This window comes from Anthonomus grandis, chromosome 22 (genome assembly GCF_022605725.1).
Source record: "Anthonomus grandis grandis chromosome 22, icAntGran1.3, whole genome shotgun sequence".
NCBI classification, from domain to species: domain Eukaryota; kingdom Metazoa; phylum Arthropoda; class Insecta; order Coleoptera; family Curculionidae; genus Anthonomus; species Anthonomus grandis.
Window position 1 is genome coordinate 28,515,184 of NC_065567.1, and position 22,846 is coordinate 28,538,029.

At 33.5% G+C, this 22,846-nt stretch overlaps 2 protein-coding genes across 3 annotated transcripts; both read right to left on the reverse strand.

Moving 5' to 3' along the window:
- Positions 1 to 8: 8 nt before the first annotated feature.
- Positions 9 to 12,934, reverse strand: LOC126748171 (chromodomain-helicase-DNA-binding protein 1). Its single transcript, XM_050457209.1, has 12 exons — positions 12,786 to 12,934; positions 11,172 to 11,248; positions 9,888 to 10,068; positions 6,068 to 6,887; positions 5,768 to 6,015; positions 5,603 to 5,716; positions 5,384 to 5,548; positions 2,516 to 5,331; positions 2,268 to 2,463; positions 2,073 to 2,212; positions 1,712 to 2,014; positions 9 to 636 (listed from the first exon to the last, which is right to left on the reverse strand). The coding sequence occupies exons 1-12, from the start codon at positions 12,792 to 12,794 to the stop codon at positions 417 to 419; spliced, it is 5,289 nt and encodes a 1,762-aa protein (XP_050313166.1). The 5' UTR covers positions 12,795 to 12,934; the 3' UTR covers positions 9 to 416.
- Positions 11,406 to 22,384, reverse strand: LOC126748172 (SHC-transforming protein 4). Of its 2 annotated transcripts, none has more exons than XM_050457210.1 (6): positions 22,080 to 22,384; positions 21,797 to 21,867; positions 21,506 to 21,740; positions 21,017 to 21,446; positions 20,721 to 20,959; positions 11,406 to 20,659 (listed from the first exon to the last, which is right to left on the reverse strand). In XM_050457210.1, the coding sequence occupies exons 1-6, from the start codon at positions 22,164 to 22,166 to the stop codon at positions 20,525 to 20,527; spliced, it is 1,197 nt and encodes a 398-aa protein (XP_050313167.1). In that variant the 5' UTR covers positions 22,167 to 22,384; the 3' UTR covers positions 11,406 to 20,524. The 2 variants fall into 2 exon arrangements, with proteins under 2 accessions (XP_050313167.1, XP_050313168.1); XM_050457211.1 differs by having other exon boundaries at positions 22,076 to 22,383.
- Positions 22,385 to 22,846: the final 462 nt, after the last annotated feature.

The window sequence follows — 22,846 nt, forward strand, 5'->3', positions numbered from 1 at the left end:
TCAAAACATTCAAAGAACGGTTTAATAATTAATAGTACAGTTATTTACAAGAGCTACGAGGTATTTTTTAACATCCTTTGCAAATTTGTACCAGAAATATATAAAGTTTTGTAAATACATATATTTCGGAAACAAAATATATATATAAATAAAAAGAACAAAATGCATCATCCATCTGACAGCCGTCGAAACTGTACATATATAAAACATAATAAAACTAATAAAAAGCGCTTTCGACAACTATCAAAAAAACTTAAATCAGAAAATACTACTTCTTTTTATAAAATTATTATATTACACTTTACAGGTTTGGGTTCACCCGTTACCCAATATATATCATGCACGACTCTTATTTAAAAAAAAAAGCTTGTAAAAAGAACTTAAGACTAGCTAAAATTATAAATTAAGAACGAAAATCACTGAGGACGATTTCTGTAGTAGTCTCTTTCGGCTTGCCGCCACTCGCCCGAAGGATATCGATTCAAGTTATCCTGCATGTAGGGCGGGGGTGGGATCCCGCTACCGCCCCCACCAGGGAAATTACTTCCGTAAAATAAGGGACGCGGTCCCATACCAGGAGGCGGCATACCCCGATTGTCTCGCGGATATTGACGCCAATCAGTCTTTTCTGGGGACCTTAAAAGAAATAAGTACATTAAAAAAAATATATTTCAGCAAATAATAGGGTCAACAGATGTAGATTTCTGTACAAAAGCTGAGTCTAGTCTTCCACTGTTATTTTTAAAAAAAACCATCGCCTAAAAATACATACAATAATATATATTATCACCTATATCAAGCTGTAAATGTACAAAGTGATATATGTTTTATATACTAATTTCTGTTCTATATGCGGATAAAACAAATATTTTAGTAAGAAATCCGCATGTAGATTTACTTTTTACGGACTGCATTAGTGTTTGTGATAACATGACAGGTCAATGGCTTAGTGTTAAATTGTGACAAGACAATTTTTATGCAATTTCACCGAATTATGAACAAAAAAATTAAAATTGGTTTAATTTCCTCTAAGGCGATAATTTTCTAAAAAAAAAAAGAACAGTAAGTACAGACATTAAATACTTTGGAATTTAGTTACAATTCAATTCCTGAAACATTCCTAATCAAATTATTAGGGATTTATGTCGACCAGCAGTTTAAATATATATATGATAACTCATTTCTGCACAAAGTTTAATATGTTTTATATTATGTATTTATTTATAAAAATAAATTGATTAAAACAAAAAATTTGTCATTTTCACTCTTCCAAGATTTGAGAAAATAATTGTTTAATATACATTTATTAACAATACATAGAAGATATGGAACAATGAAAGTGCAACACAGATGAATTAGAGTTATATTAAGGTTGTCTACATCAAAAGCCTTAGTTTTAATTCGAAGAAGAGAAGTGATTTCAGTATAGTCGGGTTGAAAATAAAGAAAAATGTCTGTAATAAGGAAAGAATCACATAAAAGTTTATTGTGCCACAGTATTTGAAAAACTAGTGCAGTTAATAAAATATTGGTTAAAAAAAAATGAGGTTCATAAACGTGTCTGAAAATTTTTCCTTTAGTTATTACGATGGTTGTGTTATTTCGCAGCTGCTTATAGCAATCCCGTTTTAATGGCAGTTAAGATTTTTTTAAATTAATAAATACCTCATCTTCTATAATTAAAATTACTTACTTATACAAATTCTCATACCTTTTATCAGGCCTATTATAATCTCTATCCCTATGGTATCCAGGTGCGCCTCCCCTAGGATAATCGTTAAAAGATCTCTTAGGATGATCACCTTGGAACCGGTCTCTGACACCACTGGGCCACCTTTCGTTATCCGCATGCACTCCCGGGCCCATCCATCTGTCTCTATCGTTTTTATCAACGTGCCTGAAACCTGGAGCACCTCGATGCCGGTTGTATCTGTAATCGCCTTCCTCCTCCGTGCTCACTTCATCTCTGTTCCTCTTGCGTTCTTTATCTTGATGTTTGTCTCGTCGCTCTCTTCTAAGATGTTTGGTTTTATTATTAAATTATTAGAAGCAAAAAATGATTAAGTGCTTACTTTTCAATGCCGTCCCTGTTGTGTTTCTTAACCTCTTGATTGCTATTATCATCTGATTCGAATTTCCTTTTGTGGTGGTATGAAGACTGATAATGTCCGTCTTTGCTGCCATCTTTATCTTTACTGGAGCCAGCAGTTTCCTGAAAATAATTGGTTCATGCAACGTCACTAAAAAAAAACATTCTTAAAACCCACCTGCACGGCATTTTTGTCTTTTTTCTTATCAGACTTTTCTTTCTTCTTCTTTTCAGGGCTCTTTTCCTTTTCTTTTTTCTCTTTCTTCTCGGACTTCTCCGCCTTCTTTAGATCTTTTGCCTTCGCTTTTTTGTACAGCTTGTACAGCTTCTTCGCGTCGTATTCCGTGAATTTCGACACGAAGTACCACAGGTTGCTGCAAATATCAAGATATAAATAAAATAACTTTCACACTAAAAAAAAATTACCTTCTCCACTCTTTAATTTTTTCTGGATCAGAATGTTGCCCTAAAATCGTGCTAATTTGCTCTCCGATTTTAATAAGACAATCCCTAGTATGTTGTACTTGTTCCGCTTCCGTCATAGACTGATCAGGATTATTTAAGGCCTTCAAAGCTTTCTTCACTGGGCGCATTTTCTCTTTGCATTCGTTAAATATCGCTGGGTCTAACTCCCCTGTGACGTTAATAGCTTTCGGCTCGTTATTTGCCGTAAAGTGCATGGGGCCCGCTGATTTTTTCTCTTTTTTTACTTTCTTTTTCTCCTTTTTGACTACGTGCTCATCAGGGGATTCCTTGTCATTTGTGAGCTCTTTTTTTGCTTCCTTATGGGATTTCTTTTTTATACTGTTTAAACTGTTTGTGCTTTGGCTGCTCTGAATCGCGGGTGATTCATCATTCGAACTGGAATCGTTTTCTATGGTTTGTTTAGATTTCGGGTCCTTGACTTCTCTCGCTTTTCTTTGCCTTTTTGGTTTCTGAGCAGTTTTCTTTGTTGGATCCAATTGCTTTTTTAAGAGTTTCAAGAGATATTCTGCCCTTGAGTGCAAGTGTTTTGCTTGTGGTTTCTTATCTTCGTTAAGGAGTATTTTGTCGCCAATATTCAGGGATGGATCGAGCTTTATTTGCTCCCAAGAACCGATGCCGTAGGTGTATATTCCTTTAAGCAATTTAGTGTCTTCTTCGCTACCCCAATCAACATCGAAGTGCGCAGGCTTGGTTCTCGAATCGAACGTCCATTTATTTCGTTCTTCCTCACTTGATGGCAATACTTCATCTAAGGGTGCCAACTCTTCAATGCATTGCATCATGGTTTTGGCATTGACGGATACGCCTCCCATTTTAAAAGAGGGGCCTCTTAACCTTTTTTTATTCTGACTATCAGCGTTATTGGCATCGTTGTTTTCCTTAGTCTGTTCGTTCATAAAAGCGATGCAACGTTCATGAAGCATTTCACCAAGTTTCTTTAATTCAGTTAAAGGTTTCTCTTGAAGTTCGGCATCACAGGCAACTGCTTCCAAACGCTTCAGTGGCGCACTGAACTTTTTATAACTCTTGACAAATCGGCGGATCTCAGCATCGGTGAAGTTTTTAATTTTCTCCCTGTTTCCAATTGGCCGACGTCCTCGTTTCTTCGGCCGATCTTCATCAGATTCCTCGCCTTCACCACTAGTACCTCCCGATTCATCATTTTCTTTTTTCCTATTCGATTTACTTTTACCACCCTCCCCGTCACTTTCAGATTGGTTTATTTGCTGTAAAGTCTTCCGACTTCTTGGAGGCAAGTACAAATCTTCCATCTCTTTGTTTTTCGCTTCCTCCTCGACTTTCTTGCGGAGGTTTTCCGGTATTATTTCGTCCCAATCTTTACTTTCATCATCGTTATCATGCGAGTTATTTGGAACTGGAGAAGGCTCGGCATCCTCGTCAAAAGCTGCAAAACTGGCTACTTTAAATGCAGAGAGAAGCTCATCACCGGCCATTGTAGGGGCTTCGTCTCTAGTCTCGGCTCTCCTTAGGATTTCATCAATGTCACAGGTAGGCTCCTCATCCACATCCTCATCTTTAAAAAGTTCTTCTGCCCCAAACTTCAAAATGGCCGTCAGATCTTCTTTATTGAAAGGGTTGTTGTTAGACGAGCCCTTTTTATCCAACACCGTTCTGCCAGTGGTGTCCATCCTTTGAATAATTAAATGGTCCAAGACCATTTTTTGTTTTGCTCGCTCGACAATTTCCTCCTCGACACTCCTAGCGGTAACTAACCTATAAATATTCACTTGGTTTTTCTGGCCGATTCTGTGGGCTCTGGCTTGTGCTTGTAAATCATTCTGCGGATTCCAATCGGAATCGAAAATAATCACAGTATCCGCAGTGGCTAAATTAATACCCAAACCACCTGCACGTGTTGAAAGCAAAAAACAAAAATCCGGAGAATTCTCAGCGTTAAAGTGATCTAGCGCTTGTCGCCTGATGTCACCTTTGATGCTACCATCTAGTCGTTGAAACGAAAAATGTCGCAACTGTAAGTACTCCCCTAAAATGTCCAGCATACGCACCATTTGGGAAAATATTAGCACACGATGTCCCGTCTCTTTTAACCTTATTAATAACTTATCTAACAGCACTAATTTGCCAGATCCTCTTAGCAAATTGGTCAGTTTGTCTTGCTGATTGTTTTGAGCTTCGGCCTCCACTGGTTTAGTTAAAAAGGCGTGATTGCAACACTTCTTCAGTTCGATCACGATATTGAGGAACGAAGTGGTGCAACCCTTGACGCCCTTTCTTAAAGCGTTATAGTTTTTTGTCAGAATCCACTTGTAATATTGCTTTTGTATGGACGTCATTTCAACCCTTAAAATCTGTTCTACTTTAGCTGGCAAGGATTTTTCGACATCTTTTTTTACCCTCCTGAGGATAAAAGGCTCTAGCTGTCTGTGTAATTTTGCATATCCCTTTGTTGAGGCATGCTCGTGATCCTTATCGAACTCTTCATAACTCTCAAACTTGTTGGGCATAATAAAATGAAGTAACGCCCACAGTTCTTTTAAACTATTTTGCAAAGGAGTGCCAGTAATTAACAGTCTATGATTCGTGTCGAATTCCATAAGGGCCTTATACAAGAGCGAGTCATCATTTTTTAATCTATGAGCCTCATCGACTAGAAGAGCAGCCCAACTTATACTTCCTAAAAAAGTTTTATCTTTAAGCACTATTTCGTAGGTGGTCAGGATGGCGTTGAACTTTAGACGCTTTGACCCCTCGTAACACCACTCGTATTGGCGGATCTAAGAAAAAAATGCGTGATTATAATGTTCAATAGTCTTAAAATATACTTACAATTTCTCTGGACTGTACATCTCCAAGGTAAGTGACAAAGTTCATATCAGGGGCCCACTGGGCAAACTCCCTTTGCCACGACGTCATGGTGGACAAAGGGACGACGCACAAAAAGGGACCGTGAAGGTGATGACTGTTGAATAAGTAATACAGGAAGCAAATGGTCTGAAAAATATTATTGTCATTGCAACATCAGAATTTGATTTATAAAAAGATTACCTGGATAGTTTTACCTAAACCCATTTCATCTGCTAATATACAAGAGTTTTGTTTCGTCCAAGAGTGAATCATCCAGTTCAAGCCGTGCAGCTGGTAATCTCGCAATATCAGACTCTACAATATTTCAGGAGTAAAAAATATATAATAAGAAATAGTTATTAACACCTTCTCTTTGCCCATCATATATTCAGGCTGCTCTTTAACTTCATGGAACTTTGGCCGGTATTTTAATACTTTACAATGCTTGGTAGGCGTTTTTGAGGATTGCTCCCTCTCCTGAAACTCTTCTATCTTTTGAGGCCATTTTTTCTGGATCAAGTTCGAATCCTCCCAAGTGGATTCTGCATAGGGAAGACTCTCCCATTTTATGTAATAGTCTACTCCTCCGGTTTCGTCAGGTTTATTAAATTTTGCTAAAAGTTAATGGTTTAAAGGTATGTCTAAAGCGTATAATATAATTCTTACCTATAATCCTTTCAACCTGATTATAGCTTTTTAATAATTCTTGAGATAACTCTAACTGGCACTCATAATACTCGACATCTTCCGGAGTCGAGTACCTCATCCACCTTTGGATTTCCGATTCTTTCTTAATAAAATTCTCTAACTTTTTCATGCCCTTTACTTTCTGGTCTTTTAAAGACTGATCGGACTCCCACGTGTTGTGGATATGCGCCCAGTCTTTCCATTTAATCAGGTACTGCTGCTCGGTATTTTCTTGGTCATCCGGATCAACTCCCTCGTTTGGATCCCCATGTTCCTCAATATAGTAGCAAGTGGTGATATTACCAGTTGCCCCCTTCTTCCCCCGCCTTTGTCCTAAAACCCTCTCAATAGTCTCACATTTTTCTTCTATCACAGACTCGGTTTCTTGACTTTGATCTACATCTATTAAATCTTCGGAATCTGTCTTTTCCTCACTATCTTCCTTATAACTAACGGTGGCGGCATTTCGCCTGGAAACAACGCGACGTCTATCGTCGTCGGAATCGCCTTCGGTCGATTCGTCTGAACTATATCGACTCCGCGGTTTTCTACTGGGTCTCTTTTTTTGGTGTACAGCTGTTCGTGTACGAGTACCGACCCTTTTACTAGGCGGCGGACGCTCACGTTCTACGTCCGATTCAGAAGAAGAACTTGCGTCATTATATTTCCATTCGTCGTTATTTGCTTTTATGCCACTCACGTCCTCTAACCTTTCTGGCTCACGTCTGGATCTGCCTGATCTTCGGATTGGTTCTTCATTTTCATAATCTTCTTCTTCCTCGTCTTCTTCTTGGCCAGCCTAAAACATGGATAAATATTAAATTTTAGATGCTCAAAAGTTTTTTTGAGGTATACCACCATGCATAAAAAAATTAATATGCATTATTTAAAATCACATAAAATTAAATTAAATCATCCATTTATATTAAAACGATCACAAATCCTTTAAAACAATATACTGCCATTAATGTTTTTATAATTTTAATGATTTCTGTTTCTAGGTCATCCCGCAATTACCTACGTGAACTCCTACATTTTTTTTTAATGAAATTTCCAATAAATCCTTTTAATGTTTCCTAAGAAACTTGTTATATATTTTTATCAGTGACACTGGCATGTATTTTTATAATGAAACCGTCTGCTTAATGCATAACAATCCGATCAAATCGTGAACTACTGGCCAATCTCATTACTCCGTAACTTCTCAAAAATTTTCGAAATTATCCTGAATCGGTCGCTATTTAGTCATGCAAAAGAACTCATCAATCATTTTAGCGGGCGATCTTGTATTACTAACTTATCCTGTCTAGCCACATCTGTGAATCACTTAATATTAATACTCAAGCCGATGTTATTTATACCGACTTCCAAAAAGCCTTTGATCGGATAGATCACTATATTTTGCTGCATAAATTAACTCAGTATGGTTTTTCAGGGAGATTATTTAATTTATTTCATTCCTACTTGATTGGTAGATCTCAGTATGTTGAATATGAGGGCTTTAAATCGAAACTTTTTAACGTAACGTCGGGTGTGCCACAGGGCTCGAACCTGGGTCCACTCCTGTTTAGTTTTTTTATAAATGACTTGATTGAGTCACTCACTTGTCATAGGCTGGCTTTTGCCGATGATTTGAAGCTATATTTAAATGTATATAGTTTGGAGGATTGTGTTTTTCTTCAGAACTGTCTAAATACATTGGAGGTATGGTGCGCTGTTAACAGGTTAGGCTTGAATGCGGCTAAATGTTGTGTGGTCAGTTACTCTAGATCAAAAACACCCTTAAATTTTAATTACTTTATTAATGATACTATTTTGAGTAGATTAGAGCAAATTACTGATCTTGGTATAACCTTTGACTCTGAATTTACATTCGTTCCACACTTCAACAACATAGTGAAGTCAGCCCTGAGAAGGCTTGGGTTCATAATTAGAGTTTTACTTTGGAATATACATTAAGACTGCTTTTCTGTTGCTTTGTGAGATCAAAACTGGAGTTTGGCTGCATTATATGGAACCCGCTCTATCAGAATCATGTTGGTCTCCTTGAATCTGTTCAGCGTAGATTTGCTAAGTTTTTGGCCCTCTTGTAAGAGGGTTTGATCATCGGCAACTATTGGAACGCTTCAATCTACATCCATTACATCTCAGAAGAATGATCTTCTTTGTAAAATTCCTGCATGGGTTACTAAATGGATTCATTGATAGTCCTGTACTTCTTTCTGGTGTACGTTTCAAGGTGCCTAGACTTAATGCTAGACATCCCCGAACATTCTTCCTGCCAAGGCCTCATACTAACATCCTGTTGAAATCGCCACTATATACAATACGCGCTATATTTAATCGGATATGTCACATGTGCGATATAAATTTCTCTCCTGTTCATGTGATTGTCGATATCTTGGTGGATCATTGCTCTTGGGATTAAGACCCATGTGTTTAAGTTATAGTTAGTAGGTATATTGCAGTTAATTTAATTTAATTTTGTTGAATATGTGATTATCTTGTTAAACTTTTATAATTGGTTTTTATATCATATTAATTTGTTCTAATTTTTTGTTATAACTTTTGAGATTGTGGCTTTACTTTACTTTTTTTCTTTTCTTTTCTTTTCATTCTTTTAGGTTTGTTTGTGTGTATTTTTTTTAACTATATTTTTCATTGTTTTGCAACTGTTTCCTATTATTGGATTACTCCACTATCTTTTCAACCTATGTTTCTAGAACCTGTGTATCTTACCTAATAGGTTTGCCAATCAATTTAACAGAAAAGTCCCTTTTGTTCAACAGTAAAAGGATCTTTATTCATTCGCCTCTAGAGAATTTAAAAACTATAGGAAGTTCAGATTTGGTGTCAAAAAAATGTTGATTTTATTTGAATTTTACCGCATTGATGACATTTCACATTTTAATTTTATTGATTCATATATGTTTTATGTGTTACCATTTGCTCCTTTTTTTATGCTTTAGTATTATGTGATACATATTTTATGTATTAATTTTAGTCACAATTATCATTTTTAACTACTCTATATTTAATTCACCTTTGTCAACAACAGTTTATATTAATGTGATACTAAATCATATTTGATTTGATTTGAAATATGTCTTCGGTTAATCTAATAACAATCAATCAATACTACTATATACATTGCACAGTTAAATAAATTGTAATCAAAAGTCAAAGTACGATTTAATTTAGTAAATAACTTAATTTTCTAATTAATGCAATCTGAGTCATTCAATTTTCCATATAAAAATAATAATAAGTAAGAAACACATTAAAATATTTTTTTTACGTATACAAAAGACAAAGCCAATAATTTTTTTTTAAATAATTGACAAACAACTTACAATGAAAATTACAATTAACAATCACAATTTTAGATAACATTATAATTCATACATTCCTCAATGCTATAAGGTTCAATGTTAAATAAAGATTTCTTAAAAAATGGAAAGTTGTTTGTTTTCTTTTAATTTTGCTGGTAATTTATTGAAATAAGAAATGCAAGTATTTGTCGGTAATTCTTCAATAAAGGATGAGATTCAAGAAAGGATATTATAGCTTAATTAGCATATATTATAATTTTGATGAAACTTTAAATTTATATTGATTTCTTACAAAGAAATAATTTTTTTCTTTGAATTTTCCTCTACAGGAATCCTTAAATGTCTTATTTTAAATTGCTCTCTTTGTGTAAGAAAAATAACCTCCAAAATACTAAATCCACCCAAAACCTTGCTAAAGATTGAAAATTTGCAAAATATATTATTCTCAGCATTTCTAACATACTAACCTCTGACAAATTATCCTTGGATGACTCAGATTTGGACTTATCAATAGAACCCGGGCTGAAAGTTGACCCATCTTGACTCTCCTCGTTAGTTTCTAAAGATACCTTGGACGTCTCTTTTTCAGAAGCGTCATTCTCACCTCCACTCTCTGAACCGGAACCTGAGCTGGAGCTACTTGAACCACTGATTATAAAAAAAAAGATTCGGATAACTTTAATCCTCCCTCGGATATAAATATTATTATTTGTATTTATTTAAATATATAAAATGTATAATTTATAAGAAATAGACTTTAAGTAGCATTAAGTAAAGAGTACATATTTCAAATTTTTTATACTGTTCTTAATATGGCTAGGAAAAATTATGTCTTAAAAGGAAAATTCCTCTCTTAAAAATATTTGCGAATTTCTGATTTAAAATATGACTTGATAAGAAGTAATGTCAATAACCAAATCCATTTTAATTAAATATATATATTCAAACCAATCGCTCACATTTTAATACATTTAAAGTGCAATCAATTGAGATTAAAAAGGTTCCATTTGTCAAGTATCTTGGTTTCACTGTTGATAAACATTTAGAGTGGGAACAACATATTATAAAATGAACATCTAATTTTTGCAAACTCATTTATTGTTGATACATTAAGAAATGAAAAATTAAATCCAAAACTACTATTAACAGTATGTGAATCCTCGGGCTGAATCATTACTGAGGTATAGAATAATTGTCTAAGGATATTTACATAAAAATTTATTAAAACAACTAAATGTGCTACACAATTATATTTTAAAGTTATATATAAAAAAAGATACTCTATTTTAAAGATAATTCTAATGTTATTTATTTATTATTCAAATGCATTTATACTTGAAACCTTATTAGCTAGAAGAAAGCAGAAAGACTTTCCAAGTCCCTTTTTCCAAAACATATTATGCCAAAAAATCCTTGAATATTAAAACCATTTATAAACTAAGTTGGTCGGAAACTAAATTTTGTATCCTTTTTTATGTTAATTTTTGTTACTTGAGTTTGTATTTAATTATTTACATAATTCTGTATTGAGCTTCATGTGTTAATAAATAAATATTTTTTTTTATAATTAGCCTTAAAGAATGTTATATGAACCTATCATTGGATAAATTTGGTATTTTACCTTTATTGAACCTAAATTTTTTTATATGAAAACAAACAAATGTTTCCTCATCCAAGTGTATTTTCTATTATTTTGCACAATATGTGTTATATTGTAACTGCTAAACAAATAAATAAAATTTGATACTGACCTGTCGGACCCAGAATTTTGCTCACTGTCTGAAGAACTTTGACTTCCTGATCCAGATTTATCCGTTTCATCCCCACTCTATAAAAAATTTAGTTCCTTTTTAAAAAAACTATTCTGCATTTTAGAGAATTGCAATTTAATTATAAGGCTTCTACTTCCTATTGTATTAATAATGTTGATTCATTATGAGTTCTTTATCAGGGTATGAGTCAAGTCAAATTAAATAAAACAAGCATTTATTTTCATGTAAAATGTATACTTTTATTAAAACAAATAATACTAGATCACATTTACAATAAAAAATACATGTATAAATATAAAGATTCCTTTCCTGTAATAAAACAACATATAAAATCTCTTATTTACCATTACACTAGTTCTAGAACCAAACAATAAATTGGAATATGAAAAATACCTTGTTTACTATACAGTTTGATAAATCACATAAGTTGCCTATGTTAGCAGATAAATTTCTTAAATAATGGCACACTTTATTCGACTCCTTCTACCATTCAGTGGATTTGTTAGTGGTATTTAATATTATTCAATTTTCTCAACACCCATTAAAAGTCTATTTGTTTTAAGCCCAAAGAAGGACTGAGAATTTCAATAACTTTTTCTGGCTCCAAAAAAGACAAAATATAATTAAGTTGACATAATTAAAAAAAAAATTCCTCCCTCTGTGTAATCTGTCATTAAATTTGAAACAAAAATTTACACAAGTGGATCTGTTAAAAATTAATGTTTGTATTCATAAACTTTATGCGATATATAACTAACATACATATCTGACATCCCTGGTACATCTTCAACCGAGGGGGGCCCCTTGATGCCTGTTTTGTGTCACAATTCTTAAGTTCTTAAAACACAGTTTTAATCACATTTCTATCTTTTTCCTTGTATATAAAAAAGCAAATGTATAAAGAAAAAAGCATGAGCAGTGCTTGCTTAATATTTCAACGAGACGAGGGGGGTGCATAATGGGGTGCTCCAGCCCAAGAACACTTCTAACTATGAATCTTGCCTGAGGGATAGAATAAGGATTAAATTGTAAGGGATAAACTAAGGAAGTAAATATTTCTTATATCAATGGTCCCTATAAAGGGGCCGTAGCATGGCGATAATCTAAGGCCCCAAGTGTAAAATCAGGCCAATATGAAGTGAAACTTTAACTGGATGTATTACTGAATGTTATGTAACAATGGGAGCCAGTAAATGATTTACTTTATCCTGAAACGAATTGTGTTGTGGCCTGAATGCATATATCGAAAAGGAGACATGGAAAAGCAAGTTTTTAAGTAGAAATTGCTCAAAAGGGTCCACCTCAGAAATTCAAATTTTTGGGCCTAGTGGCAAGAGGGAACTTCAAATAATGTAAATAAAAGAAAAAACTGTTGGAACACTCATCCCTTCACTAAGAAATTGTTAATAAACTGATTGTAAACAAAAACAAAGCTGAAAGGGTAAAATAGGAAAAATATTAAAAGTATGGCAGCCACACCCTAGATTGTTCTGAGACGCATATGTGAGGAAGTAGAAGCACAAAATAATATTGAGGGCTTTTAAAATAATTGCTAGAGCCCCTAATTAACGATATTTAGAGGGTTGAACTTACCTCTGGCATCTTGTACAATAATTTTCGTTAAAACTTCAAGTATAAACGTACGGGGTATTAAATAAAACCGGATTTTCTAAAACTAAAAACATCCCCTCACCGATTCCCGAAAAGAAAACCCGAATAAATCGGTAAATAATCGGAAAAATTTAAGTTCGAATTGTCGGAGACCGTGGTTTAGTCGAACGACTCGCCATTTTGTTAGACGACACGGACAATGAAATTAAGTAACACGGATAATTTCGTTCTTATTGCCGATTAAGGGGTAATTCTTGTATTTAGATTAAGCCCGACCGGTTAAGGTTATATTACGATAATTCACTGTTAAAAAGGGTTAAGGTTGCACGTTAGATTTGTCACAAGAATAACCTAAGAATAAAACTGTTCGGCCATATTTGATTGAAATTCTGCGAGAATGGAGGAATCGACACCACGGCGACAAAATTTGGTTGAAAAGCGCCGACGCGGCGGATTCGGTGCGTCTGACGTCATCTTAATGGCCTTTTCAGATCACGATCCGTAGCCAGGGTAATTTCGGTGATTTTTTTTTTTTCGTTAATTTTTTCCCGTTTTACGGAAAACTGCTGGAAGCTGATGAATTCAAGTTTTAATTTGCAACATTGTGACTTTTCGCATAGTACAAATGCACCGATAAATGTAAATGGGTCAATAAAACCGATAAGTTCTTGCTGAGCCAAGCAACCAATGGTAGATAAGGAGTCTCGGCGAAACCGATTATAAGCCAATAAAGTAATTTAATGGGACGTCACAATGGTGGGATAGAAAGTGCGTATTGTTAAATAGATAAGCGGGAAATTTGAAATTGGGGGAAAAAAGCCAAAGGAGAAGTACATTTATTGTGAGTTAAATTAACGGCGGTGAAGTTTGTACCAAATTTTTTTTTTTCAAAAAACCACGTGTCACCCACCCTAAAAAATTAAATATGGCAAATGACGTAAAGTATGTACTTGTCAAAATCAGAATAAATGTGAATTCTGGAAACAGTTTGTTTAGTTTTTAAAGAATATAAATATGAACTAGAATTAGGCAATCAGTAGAACAACAACAACTGAGGATTAGAGATACCATCGTCGCAGAATTTGTGAATACACATTTCTGTGGCAAGAGGTTACAAGGGCATAACACGACTTATGCCCTTTTAACTTACCGTGCGTTTTTGGATTCTGAAGGTTGCCTTTAACATACTGACAAAAGGTCCTAATTTAATACCTATTAATAAGCAAGAAATTTTGTAGCAAAAGGGCATAATTCGTTTTTTTTTGTTGCATAAAGTCTTAACTCAACATATACATTTTTAAGTTAAGTATTTGTTAAGTTAAGTATTTGTTTTTGCGGCTGATAAAAAGACTTAAGTTGATATAAACATATTTTTATTCATATTACTACCCGACAAAAGGGCATAAGTTAAGGAATTCCCTCTTGTCAGTTACATATTGCAGTGTTAAAGATATATTTAGCTCGAGATATGGCTTTTTGTCAGTGCGCCTCTGGGAATTAATTCATTTTCGGGTGTTCTCGCGACAGGCGATTTTGTTTATTATGTAATGTTTAGTCTTTAACTGAATCTGAACGAAGAAACACGTATAATTTTATCTGCAAAATAAGAAGAAGTCGAACTCAGCAGATGGTTGATGCTTGCAAGACGACTAATATAGATGTTAGGAACGACGAATCTTTTAAAGAAAATTACCTAAATTTGCAGAATACAAAATATGACAACCATAGCATCAATGTGCGCCTTAAAAGGCTATTCGACCAAGAAAGTACTCAAGGTAAACTTAATTTAAATTGTGAACATTTGTAAGTATAAGAAGTTTTTTACAAACCTATCTCGTTTTTAGTATTTCATGAAGTTGTTGAAAATGAAACAGGCACCTCAAGATATATAAATAATTATGGAGATATCAGCACTGATCAGCTTTTTTCCAGTTTGCAAAAGATCCCAAAGTATATTTTGAGTTACACAATGGTAAGCCTTTAAAATAGGGTGGTAATAAATTAATTGGTAATATTATTGCTACTGGTTTTAGTTGAATTTTCACCACTTCAAACAAATAGCGAAGCTAAGGAGTACAATTAAAAACCGGTTTCCTATTTCCCAACAGATGACCCCAAAGTATATTGCCAGTTGCAAAATGGTAAGGCTTTAAGCTGAATTTCTACGTTTACTTTTAGTTCAATTGTCACCAGTTCAAACAAATAGCCAAGCTAACGAATGCCTACAAAATAACCCGATCTATGAAATAGCAGGTAAGTATACAAGCTTAGAGATTTACATAATTTTTTTTAAATATATCTTTTTAAATAGGGTATTCAAATTTTATAGCATTTTTTTCTTTCAGGTTTTAACTGTTTAGAACCTGAAAACCCATATGATTCAGATGATAGCTTAAAAGACCCGTGTTACATTCAAAATTCAGAAAGCGACAGCGATGACTCGAATACAGTAAATCATGCATCAGGTTCGTCTACAAACTTCATGAGTAGCAAGAAGTTAAAGCAGAGAAACGAAGCTGAAAACAAAAAAAATAATGGTCAAAATAGACAGCAAGTTTATCAAAATAGCTGTGAATTAAACGAGGCTACATCTTCGGCCTCGTTTATAATAAAATCAACGAAAACGCTGGAAAAAAAAAACAAGAAAATTGTTAAAAAACTCTGGAAAAGAGTATACCTCTAAAAGTGGAAAAAAAGTTGTTGAAAAGAAGTCCCGTCCTTTGAAACAAAATTGTCGAAGAAAATGCTTCATAAATATACCAGACGAAGTTAGAATAAATTTATTTAAAGAATATTGGGAAATAGGTGAATACAATAAAAGAGTTATGCATATATCGTCTCTACTTACAGATAGAGAGTAAAAAGTCCCAAATGTTAAACACCTTAAACAAAAGAAACAGGGAAAAAAGTGTTTCCTACTTCGTTGATTCGAAAAATGCGCGAACGCAAGTCTGCCAAGTATGCTTTTTAAATATTTTTGGTGAAACAACTAAATTTATCCGTGGTGTAATTTAAAAAAAGTCTTTTTCAGAAAGCGGGATTCCTGCTTCTGATAAAAAAGGGAAGCACCAACCAGTCGACAAAATTTCGAAGAAGAGAAAATATACTATCATTAACCACATACAAAAGTTTCCTGCGTACGAATCGCATTATTCTCGAAAAAGTATTTGCCATGCGACTTAAATAAAACAAAAATGTTCAACCTATACACCGAGGAAACTTTAAATCCAGTATCTTTTAAAATATATTCTCAGATAGTTGACAGTTTAAATTTAAAGTTTAAAAAACCCAGTAACGACACTTGTTCATACTGTGATTTGTTAAATATGCACATTAAAATGCGCAAAAGATCAAGAAACCCAAATTTTATTGGAAGATAAGCTTCGAGTTCATCATGTTGAAGCCGAAGCTGCATTTGAAGCGAAGAAAGTCGATAAAGCATTAGCTTTGGATAATCCAAACTTAAAAGTCATAGTTTTTGACCTACAGCAAGTGCTGCCAACACCTTATTTAAGTACAGGAACTGTTTTTTATAAAAGGCAATTACACACTTATAATCTTACCATTCATGAATGCAATACTAATCAATCTTTTCATTTTATGTGGCACGAGGGTATTGCAGGTCGAGGAGCTAACGAAATTGCCTCGTGCCTATACAAATATTTATTAAATTTGGATGAATCGATAAATCACGTTATCTGCTACAGTGATACGTGCGGTGAGCAGAACAAAAACTCTCATGTTGCCAGCATGTTTACATATCTTGTTTCAGTCCACAAGCATTGAGCAAGGGTTGATCATAAATTTTTGATACCAGGTCACACACATATGGAGTGTGACTCGGACCATGCCTTAATCGAAAAATATAAAAAGGAGTCATCCTTTCCTATACATGTTCCACGCGACTGGTTAAATTTAGTAAGATTAGCAGGAAAGTCTAGTAATAAAATAAAGAATAAAAATGGAACTGGTAAGTTTATTGTAAACGAAATGACAACAAAAGATTTTCTGGACTTTTCCCAACTTATGAAAGGCCCTTTAATATTAAAAAAACAAACAGACGACAAAGAAGATACGAAAAAGAATTTGGTATGGTTCAATTTAAACAGTCTTTATCAGAGAGTGACGATTTCAAATTTGTAAATTTTAAGAGAAACAACTCAAGTATCAAATTATCTGACATAAAGATAGGTCAAATATTATCTGGCAGCAGGAATATCGATAAAAAGAAAAAACAAAACTTATTAGAACTCCTTGATCTAATTGATGAGGCAGCACGCGATTTTTATGTAAATTCAAACGTCACATCACAGGCACAGGTCCAAAATGATGTCGATCCAGATGTAGATCGGAAATATAATTCCCGATTAATCCCCCAATTAATGTGCGTACCTAGTAAAAATTTGAAGATTGGTTTCTCTAGTTCTGTCAGCAAAAACTTTTTTGTTCTTTTTTAGTAATAAGTAATAGGTACTTGATCAAGTACATTAATAATTTATTAAACTATTTTTCAAACGGAATTTCTAATAAAATGATAATAATTAATAAGTCTAGTTGTTTTAAATACTGAGTTTTATTTATTTTAAAAACAAATCGATAAAAGGCCCTATTTCGATTTAGATTCATTTGACATTCTGTTGGTCATTTCATTTTTAAAAGGTCCAATTATGCCCTTTTGTCGGCTAGGATTATATGTATCTCTGAATTATGTCCACCCATTTTTTTTAAAAAAACAGATACTTTTAGAAAAATAACTTAAATTTTTAGGATAAATTAAAAAATACGTATTTTGACTTATGCAAAAATGTTTTTTTTAAAAGAGCGTTTATTTTAAAGGTATCAATCAATTAATATCTTTTAAATCTAATCTTTCGTCTATCCTGAAAAGTGAGTAAATTTGAGTTATGCCCTTTTAACTTCTTGCCACAGATTTGAAAAAAGATATCTTTGTGGCCTGAGATGAGTGAGATTAACTAGGTTAGTAAATCCATCAGTTACCAAGTTTATACGTACAATCAAACCACCTTAGAGGCTAAACCGGTTTAGACATAATTCAATTTGGCTAGTGTTGACATTACAGGATTCAGAAAGGGAGTCCACCTTAAGATTAAACAACTGTTTACCATTGCCAACCTAGGAATTATGTAAAAAAAAAAAAAAATTGGTGCAGCTGACTAGTTTAACAAAATGATTTGGAAAAAAAATTAACACTTAATTAGACACAGATATTTTAAGGTTTTTATTAGACAGTTTTCTAAATCATCAACCTTTGGTGTGACACTCAGTGGAAAACTGTCTCATGATTTGACAATCACATATGAGCTTTGACCTCAGAAGTACTGTGCCTAATTATGATACTCGGAGACCCTTATCAAAATATAGAAAACACAATATTCACTATAATGGTGTAAAAGTGTATAATTCAATTCCTTTAGAATGGAGGACCTTCTCATCAGGAGAATTAAAACGTTTGTATCACAGTAAATTTACAATATTCTTATGCCATCTGGATTTATTTGTGTTTTTAAAAACGTTTAGGTATTCTGTATTTTCTCTATTGTATTCCTAATTTATATAATACTAAAGATTTATATAATTGGCTTTTAAATTGCTCTACACTTTACTAAATTTATTAATAAGCAGTGATCAAAGGATGAAAAAATCTTTATACCATATCGTCGACGTTCTAGCAAAAGTTATTGAGTTTTTTGTCACTTATTATCCAATATCATAAACCAGTTTAAAAAATAATTATTCTACCCTAGAAAAATACTAAGTGACTAATCGGATCAATAATAATTAAAACACACAAATACATGCAAAGACCAAATAACTATACATCAATTACAACAGAAACTATAGCCATAAGGAAGCCCTCAGACTCTTCCTCAAAAGAAACATACATAGCCAAATAGGAATCAGAAAAAATGCAGATTACATAACCACCAAATAAGAACTCAATATGCAGGGTAGTGACATCAAATTGGTATGGATATCAAGCCATACAGGAATAAATACAACAGGCAAATATAATCCACCAATCTAACTTTTTTAAATTAATAAACTGGGATGCCAAATACAAAAATTGGAAACAGGGGAAAGTCACAACTATACCCAAATCTAGCTTACACCTCAAAAAAAAAATGGTCCAACAGCATCCAATATGCCAAGAACAAAAAATAGAGTAAGAAATCAGGAAACTTCAAACAGGAGGTTAAACTTATGTAAATAGATGTTATGTCAATAAATAGTTCAGTTAAATAGTATCAAATAAACAGTGGCAAATAAAAAAAACACTACCCTCATAAGAATGAGACCTGGACACTGCTCTACACCAAAACATCTTAACAAGATAAATGCAGTGGAGGATTTAAACTATTTTTGTGCAAAAAAAAATTAATAATGTATGTATGCCTTGAGTGACAGTTGCTACCAATAAACAAACATAAAAACCAGGGTTCCAACACCCATTATAAAGGGAGGTTCATGGCTCAGTTGTCAATTTATATCTTTCTTAATAGTGACACTCATCAAGTTTGGTATGTATTTATTTAAATGCCATAATAAACTTGAAAGGTACAGAGCAGCAGACACCGTTTAAACTCTATAACACTTTCACTAACAAACAACTCATAACTTTAGTATGGGTTTATACAACTCCTTAGTGATAACTCGATTTCGAAGTTCCCTCAAAGCACATTAAGTGAGTGTCAAATAAATTAAAATGATCGGTATATTATCTGTCACAAAGAAAATCCATACAAGACACCACTTGCAGTCTTGTTTTCTGCATAATTTGGTGTATAAAATTAAAATTTGTCAACTTATAAGTCATCCAGTATGCTAATGCGTTATGAAAGCAATCAAGTTTATTTGGCAGCACTGTGTTAACTTTTATGAGTTTTTACGTGAATTGCGAACGTCAAAAAACGACATTCGAGGTATGACCCTGATTTAAATATTAATATTCTCAAGCAAAAGAATGGCCCTTTATTATAAGCAGTTTTTGAAATTGATGGCACACCAAGTGTTTTCAAATCTGTCACAATGAAAGCCTATTTATATATTTTACATTAGTCACAATTTACAAAATGCAAAATATAAAGTTGACAGGGAAGTATCATTGCCAAGAATGTTGAAAAATATTCGCCGTTTTTTTATAAGCAAATGTGATATTTTAAAAACAGATTATGAAGAGACATTTATAAAAAAAATGCAGCGTTAATAATTTCTTACCTGTGCAACTTGTCATTATGAGTGTGAAGCACCAGGATGTTAACACTAAAAATAGACCTAAAGTCTAGTTATGGTGATATTATTATAGCAACAAGTGAATGGAAGATCCACATTATGTCAAATAAGTTTTACCACAAATCCACTGATTGGGCTTAAAAAAAATTTAAATTTCATAGTTTCTAAAAGCATTGACCTTATAATTCCTTTTACCTTTCTTTTGGTTCATATATGCAGCAAAAGCAACAACCACTTAATCTAGTTTGTACTCTCAAATCTAATAAAAATGTAGTTCTTTTTATGATATTCAGGTTTCTGTGATTATCAACAATATTTATGCTTTTTATACTACAGAAACCTGAATATACCACCTTGAAATCAGTTAGAGCATTCATAATAAGCATATGCTCTTCAAAAAAAAACTGATCTTATAAGCATTTAAGCTTGAAAAGCATTATAAAATATAAATATTTCTTTACAAAGTCTACCTAGAGAGACATAGTCCTTGCTACTTTATGCCTAAGTACCAGAGCGCTCTCTGGTGATATTATAGGCAAGGCATTATCAAAATGAAACTGAATCAAATGACTCACGCTATTGAACATTCTGTCTTTTGTCCTGACCTGAAACAAAGTTTTTACCCATTAGTTTAAAGGCCTTTTAACAGATTTTTAAACCACTTACAACTCCTTCTGGGTCAACTAATAACAAATGCTTCTTGTTGCTATTCTGCATGCCAGAAAGTACAAACTGTCCAGGGGTATTAGTAGATTCTCTCACCAAAAAATCTCCATCTTTCTGCAGTAGTCTTTCAGCATCTGCCCTAGATATAGGCCCATGGAACCAAACTTCTTTCCTAAGCTGTTCAAAATTGTCTATATCTGTCTTAACTGCATAACTATTCGGATGCTGAGTAAATGGTTCTGAAATTCAAAAGTACTGTAATTATTGTATTAAAACTATAAAATTTAACTACTTACGCATATCAAACACATCCCTTTCACGCACCATAGTTGCATTGTCATTAACATAATCATGATGAGGCCCGTCACATGCAGAAACATCACAGTTAAAATCGATAAGGTTAGGTGAGACTGGAGGCAAAGTTGTGAATGGAGGCATCATCACAGGTAGAGGTGGAACAGGGGGAGGCCCCAATACATCAGGAGGCACCTTTCCTGGCAAATCATTGTAATAATCTTTATCTGCATCTCCCCCAGTTTGCAAAGTTGGGGGGATTGAAGGGATTACTGCAGTTGGTTTGGATGAAAATTGTTGAAATCTCAACTCAAATGCCTGCCCTATAGTTGCGATTACATCTTTGGTTAAACCTCCTGGACATTCCATTACATAACATGCCCGAAGATCATCAGAATCCTTAGCAATGTAGCACACAAAGTCTCGGGTATCCTGTAAAAATATGTCAGATTGGTTATTTTAAATTTGATAAGCATTGCAGTGTTACTTACGCTGTCACCTCCAGATGCAAAAGAGATTTTTGGCATTTCATGACTTGCTATCACTTCATTGCTGTCTAGAGAAGTTAATGATAAATTGACACTTGAAACCTTCAAGGTGACATTTGTGCCTGAATAAGCGAGATTCACTTCGTCAGCTATGGCTTTTTGCACCTTCTTGTCCACTTTTCTTTTTTTATCCAGAACTTTCAGACCTGCTACTTCACATATCCGGTTGATACATTCCCTAGGAATGAATAAAACATGAATTGTTATACGTTTTTATTGCAGTATTAAACTTACTTGGCAACACTAGATCTGGTTTTGAAGTCTAGGGCCTTCATGGAGGCTTTAATCTCCAGGCAGCCGGCATACTGAAAACAATTTTATTCTGTTATTTTCATAATTCTTGTTTAGGTGCGAATACTACTAACACACCTTGGTTTTATGATTAAATGACATTTTCTAGAACTTCTATATTTATCATGATGGGTGTGGCTATTTAATACACAAAGAGTGGCACTTGATTGCCTTATGATAAGTGTTGTAGAGAGAAAATGTTTGAGAAATAGAATTTCTTACCTACCCGGACTGCATAAGTGGCCCCTTGTCTTGCAATCAGCTTATCAGGATGTATCCATCCACTAGTTGGTTTTATATTAAATGCGGACATATTGGATTTACAAATAGGCAAAGTGACATGGAATATTGTACAAACCCATTTAATTTAAGTAATTATGTGTCGAACATTATTAACGTGATGACTAATGACTTCATGGTGTATTTTTCGAGACAATTCTTAGTGTTTGGGATAGAATGGAAATTTTATTCCACTTTATTTTTTGTTAGTGAAATATGTCAATAAGAGTGTATGTGTATGTGTTGTGGGTTGCGGACAAATATATATTGACAAATGACGGTTCATGTATACTAGTGATAATTTTCGAGTAGAAATTTGGAATGGTAAAAAGACAATTTTGACAAATAACAGCTGGTATACAATAGTGATAATTTTCGAGTAGAAATCTGGAATAATAAAACACAATTAAATTTAAGCTAATTATTTACCTTTTTAACTGTGATTATCTTCCAGATGTTGGCTAAAGCTGCCGCATAGTGTTTTAATAGCTAAAATTGAGTTATATTGTAAGTATAGTTGACAAATGACAGCTGGTATGCGATAGGGATAATTTTCGAGTAGAAATCTGGAATATAGAAACATAATTAAATTTAAGCTAATTATTTACCTTCTGTAACTGTGATTATCTTCCAGATGTAGGTTAAATCTGCGGCATAGTGTTTTATTAGCTTTAATTGAGTTAAATTGTAAGTTATCATTGACATATGATCATG

Bases quoted from the DNA above. Each gene is read 5' to 3' on its own strand.
- LOC126748171 (XM_050457209.1), bottom strand. The intron at 6,016-6,067 runs GTAAGAATTATA...ATTAACTTTTAG, and splicing joins TCAGGTTGAAAGGATTATAG to CAAAATTTAATAAACCTGAC. The intron at 5,717-5,767 runs GTGTTAATAACT...GAAATATTGTAG, and splicing joins ATATGATGGGCAAAGAGAAG to AGTCTGATATTGCGAGATTA.
- LOC126748172 (XM_050457210.1), bottom strand. From the start codon at position 22,166: ATGTCCGCATTTAATATAAAACCAACTAGTGGATGGATACATCCTGAT. The intron at 21,741-21,796 runs GTAAGTTTAATA...ATTCATTCCTAG, and splicing joins ACCAGATCTAGTGTTGCCAA to GGAATGTATCAACCGGATAT. The intron at 20,660-20,720 runs GTAAGTGGTTTA...ACTTTGTTTCAG, and splicing joins TAGTTGACCCAGAAGGAGTT to GTCAGGACAAAAGACAGAAT.